Source organism: Limulus polyphemus, unplaced genomic scaffold (genome assembly GCF_000517525.1).
Source record: "Limulus polyphemus unplaced genomic scaffold, Limulus_polyphemus-2.1.2 Scaffold8278, whole genome shotgun sequence".
NCBI lineage: Eukaryota > Metazoa > Arthropoda > Merostomata > Xiphosura > Limulidae > Limulus > Limulus polyphemus.
The window spans coordinates 14,678-20,263 of record NW_013673888.1 but is presented as its reverse complement, the minus strand read 5'-3'; the positions used below and the strand labels follow the sequence as shown (position 1 = coordinate 20,263).

At 37.9% G+C, this 5,586-nt stretch overlaps 1 protein-coding gene across 1 annotated transcript in view; it reads right to left on the bottom strand.

The window, feature by feature from the left end:
- Window positions 1–5,586, bottom strand: part of LOC111083130 (dual oxidase-like) — a gene marked incomplete at its 3' end in the record, with an annotated part of 20,242 nt that overhangs the window by 978 nt on the left and 13,678 nt on the right. The window contains exon 3 of the mRNA XM_022379406.1: window positions 540–701. Within this exon, the coding sequence (XP_022235114.1) occupies window positions 540–701 (162 nt within the window). The remainder of the gene's footprint in view (window positions 1–539; window positions 702–5,586) is intronic.

Sequence of the window (5,586 nt, the reverse complement as noted above, 5' to 3'; positions counted from 1 at the left end):
TATTCTTTCTGAATATAACTTTACCGATACACTTATTTTCAACAGTCGCGCTATAACAACGAACGTGCTCAACTTCAACAATACTCTTTGACTGCAGTTCAATTACTCACTACACTGTTCCCGTCACGTTGTGACCATCTTATATATATACCCCAATCTAGTAAATGCTAGGGCATTCACGAAAGAACAGGATATTTCTAGAAACGTGGCGTGACACTAGTCACGTGACCTCGCTGACGCAACAGTACGTTTGTTTTTCATTTCATCTTTGTATATCAAACCATGAGAAAATCATGGAACTTGGGGCTACACGCTTAAGTAACTGTACAAGTGAAACTTACAACGTTAAGGTAATGAGAAATATGAGTGACCGATGTTTCTGGAAACAAGTTAAATATAAACCGGAAACAGTTTTAAAAACGGGAATCTTAAGGTATAAAGAGCCGAGATTAAATGTTGACTTTTAATTAACATGGGTATTCTTGTCATCAATTTGTGTTGTAACACTATCAGTAACGAGTTAAAGATAGTGGACTTACCGAAAAATGTAAACAGTGCGGTGAGATTACGATAGGAAGGATTTCCATCCTCACCCCTCAGCAAAGCCTGACTGACCGCCCTGGGGCTGGGTCTGTCCTGTCCAGCTAGCATGTAGACTCCGTCGGCGTAGGATGGTGGTGCTTTTCTGACCAATTGGCTCTCTAAAAAACAAACAATGCCTTTCGTTAACTCGACCTATTATAGATACGACAACGAGCGAGAATAGCAACAAAAATGGACGAATGTCAGATTTTTTTTTTATCCAAATATGTTGTTCGAGGCTTAACTTCCAAGATGTTTTTATCTTTAACGATGGACCATAGAAAAGTAACTGAAGAATGACCAAAAATGTTGTCATGGTACTAATGACCATAAGATAGTTACCAAAGAGGGATTGAAACAGTAGTAATACCAAAATGGTCACAAAGTGGATGAAACGCCCCCCCCCCCTCGCAACGTTCAGTTAAATTATCATCACCGTTAAGCTAAAGGTGGAAAAACGGTATTAAGTAAAATTAAGTACGTCTCAAACCGAAGCTTTCACTCGATTAAGTACAATCACGTGATCAAAAACGAGAAGTTAACCGAGAGATAGAGAAGCTGATGTTTTCTGATTTAATATTACTACTAATATATAATAATAATAATATTATTATTAAATTACCATAAATTACTCGGATCAAGCACCATCACGTGATCCTAAAACAGTGAAACTCTGGGAGCGTGGTCTCAAGCAGAAAAGGTTTTTCTAATTGTTACGTCTCTGTGTCGTTAGTTAATTTTCCGTAAAAATTCTTTCCGAAGAAATTTTAGCGATACAAGTCCTTTCTTAAATAAAACTGGTTTATTCTTTCTGAATACAACTTTGCAATACACTTAATTTCCACAGTCGCGCTATAACAAACGCTATAATACACAACGAACGTCTCACGTGCTCGACTCAACTGTCAATTACACATTGTTGCTGTCACGTCTTGACCGTCTTATATGTACAAGAATACCGAAATCTAGTAAACGCTCGAGCATTAACGAACCTTAGAGAATATGACGTGTTACTAGAGTCACGTGACCCCCACTGTCGTAACATAATTATGTTAACCGTGTGATCATACAAACAACGTCATTAACTTAGTGAAACTGGCTGAACTTGATTGATTTATATATATCTAATCATGATATTTTAAAATACGATTTTTAAAATATTGAAATATATTAATAATGATCAGCGCCCCTTTTTCAGAAAGCTTTCCTCCCTATAGTTTATAAATGAACCTGACTAAAAGAGTCCAAGTGCAACAATGTTCTTTGATAGATTGTTTAAGTGGAAGACGTTCGGAACGTCGTCCGCTATACTTAATTTGACGCTCATTATAGTATAAAACCTAGGCCTACTAATATAGTTTAGTTTGTAAAAAAATACGTAGTTATAAAATATAAAAACGTAGTTTATAAAAATTTATGCCTTATAATCAAATAACACAACATATAAAGAAAGTAGCATCAGAATAAACATAATTAGTCATCACTGATAATAAATTTCCTAAGGCTTCAGTAATCTTTCAACAAAAAGTTTGACTTCGTGTGAAGTTGTCTATATTTCAAACTTCGAAAAAACATGAAGCAGAGATTGTTATTTAGGACGGCTTGAATGGGAAGAGAAGAAAACCTTTTTTTTTTACTACGTTTGACATAGTAACAAATGTACAACGTTTCGACCACGTTCGGTATCTTCACGGAGAGCGAGGGTATTGACACCACAAGTCACGCATGACAAATCTTGTAATTACATCAGATAACGTGAACTGAATGAAATAAGCTAACTACCTGAACTTTAACCATATTTAATAATTACATAAAACAGCGACACGAATCTTAATATTTAATAAACTAACAAGATGTATTATATATTAATACACGTAACTTAGTGTGCAGAACTGAACTACCAATAAATTATAAAATTGTTTTCACTTTTAGACATACAGCCTCCGGATCAAGAACGTAAGAAATCCTTCGTTTGGATTTCTAAAACTAGGTTCTTCAAACTGCGTCAAAGGAACACGAGTTCTTCGGGATTTCTTATAGCTTACGCATATTCTGCTCACGTTTGTTTATTGACAAAGTTATTAACACTATATGTAGCTGCCCCTAATTTTGAACTAGACCAGAGGGAAGACAAGAGGCCGGCAGGCAGCACGTACCGCCAACACTTGGACTACTCATACCAACAAATAAGTGGGATTGTTCGTCACATTGTAACGTCCACACGTCTGTATAGACACACAAACGATATTAATGTAACTATTTCTACACTGGCACCGACTGTTTGCTAGTTTAACAAACATGCAAGCATTTTTTTTTCACCATTTTATCATCATTATGTTACAATCGGAGTCTTCTAGTGCAAGTCCTTAAAACAAAAGATTTCACAATAACCTCCTGACTTCCAGGAAACTAAACGTCGTCACGAGATAGCTTTCATAAAAACTAGTCTTAAGTAGAGTTGTTTGACCCGTAACCAAGCAATCTACGGCATGCGTAATACACAAGGGTTTTAGGCTTTTCGAATTAGCATAGTTTTTGGAATCAGTCCGTTGCGGTAGGCTTAGTGTATAACAAGAACTTATTGCTCTAAATCAACACACATTTATCATCTAAGGTCCGATTAGTGTTAACTGTAACTGGCAAGTTTATGAACTCAATTGTAGAATTTAGATAAATATTCCGCAACAATGCGTGAAGACCAAAAACGAGAACAAGCCATGCAATGACTAGGTTTTTAAATAAACCGATTTCCAGAAGATTCTCTCTCAAGAGATGTTGCATCTACCAATGTTTAGTTGATTTACAATGCAGATAATTCACGTTATCGCCAAGCTAAGTAAGATATAGATGTCGACACCATCTGTCGTGATGCCTGAAGCTACTTTGTTTTCTTACAAAGTAATAAAAAAATAAGAACAAACAAACAAACAAGGGCTGAAAATGTTTCAGTTTAATCTGTCGGTAGTATAATAAACTAGCCGCTAGGAGAGTTACGTTAGTTTTCAGTTCACAAAATATCGAAACAAGAGTCGTATCTTTTAATATTATAGCAGATGAAAAAAAAGGAGAGGGGTGGTGGTAAATAATTGAAGTTAACTGTCAGAAAGTTAGAGCTACGTGGGTACACTGGTAACGAGCAGTAATATCTATCTTTATGGTGCCATAAGGAAACATTTATTTATTCCTTCTGAAGAAGCTGAGGTAATCAAGATGCATCCACTTGACCCATCAACGATTAACATATTGTTTAGTTATGAACTGGTCAAACAACTGCAGTTTCTACTGAAGAAATCCAGGTCACATTAATGAGTACCTAACGAGTTTGGAATACGACCGTTCAGAACACAGAAGGTGTAAAGACAAGTCCAAATAAACCATCTTTGTCTGTCAAGGATAGAAGAGTCCACTCCCGTTTATGTTAAGGCTATCTGTCCCTATTAGTGACCAGAAGTAACAAGTCAGCAGTACCCCATCACCCAGGCTAAAGCAATGACCATTACTGTTATAACGCACCCACGGCTTAAAGTTTAGGAAATACTTTGTCATATTGCACGGATTCGAACCCGGTTTGGCAACTCCAAAATCCAGAGTTCTACCAAACGTAAAAGTGAGAAAATAAAACACCAAAGTTGGAGAGAAAGAAAAGTGTGGACCACCGATTTGCTTTTAAATGTTGTAAATCTGTAAGATGAATTAATATGTAACTTGAAAACACATTTCGCACAATATACTGACTAAACGGCCGGGTCAGACCTCCCCCCCATACCCCACAGGGTTCAGATATAGTAATCTAGTTTTGATAAGTCAATGCAGCCAATCAATTGCACAAACCGGCTTTGTCCGGCTCTGTGAACCTAACATCGGTATTGACTATAACAAGCCTACCACCGTAAGTGTGAAGCATGTTTAGCGGCATCAGGGGTTAAAAACTTTGACCTTTCGATACGAGTCATGTTCAGCGGCATCAGGGGTTAAAAACTTGGACCTTTCGATACGAGTCATGTTCAGCGGCATCAGAGGTAAAAAACTTGGACCTTTCGATACGAGGCATGTTCAGCGGCATCAGGGGTTAAAAACTTGGACCTTTCGATACGAGGCATGTTCAGCAGCATCAGGGGTTAAAAACTTGGACCTTTCGATACGAGGCATGTTCAGCAGCATCAGGGGTTAAAAACTTGGACCTTTCGATACGATCATGTTCAGCGGCATTAGGGTCAAAGCTTCAACCTTTCGATAAGAAGCATGTTCAGCAGCATCAGGGTCAAAGCTTCGACCTTTCGATACACAGTCTAGCACGCTAACCCCAAGAATAAGTTGTTAATACAACAACAAAAACTAAATATTGTACAAGTAGAGGGGGGAGGGAGAAGAGGGGCTAACCTTGTCCGTATCAAACGTTAAGTTAAAAGACATTACAAAGAATGGCGGGCAAACACCAGTAGAACAAACGTATGATTATAAACGAGTTTTATTATAATATACAGAAATGTATTGTACTTGGACCGACTAACCGAGTCGCAATAATTAGACACTGAATCAGAGCGAGAACAATTGGATTACTAGATACATAGAGATACAGTTCACCTCAAGTCCAGTGTTTTTATAACAATTCCTTGTCCTTGTACGAATCCATACGAGAGTTGTCGACCTTAAAATGACGTTTTTTTTAAAAAAGCCACATCTGCATGTTGAACATACAAGTAAGTAAAAATAAGCACCATTACCTATAACCCCACTGTGCGCCTTCAATCATGACAGGAAAACTTGGAACTGGAGTATGGCGTAAGAGCCACTCTGGGAAAACTTGGAACTGGAGTATGGCGTAAGAGCCACTCTGGGAAAACTTGGAACTGGAGTATGGCGTAAGAGCCACTCTGGGAAAACTTGGAACTGGAGTATGGCGTAAGAGCCACTCTGGGAAAACTTGGAACTGGAGTATGGCGTAAGAGCCACTCTGGGAAAACTTGGAACTGGAGTATGGCGTAAGAGCCACTCTGGGAAAAC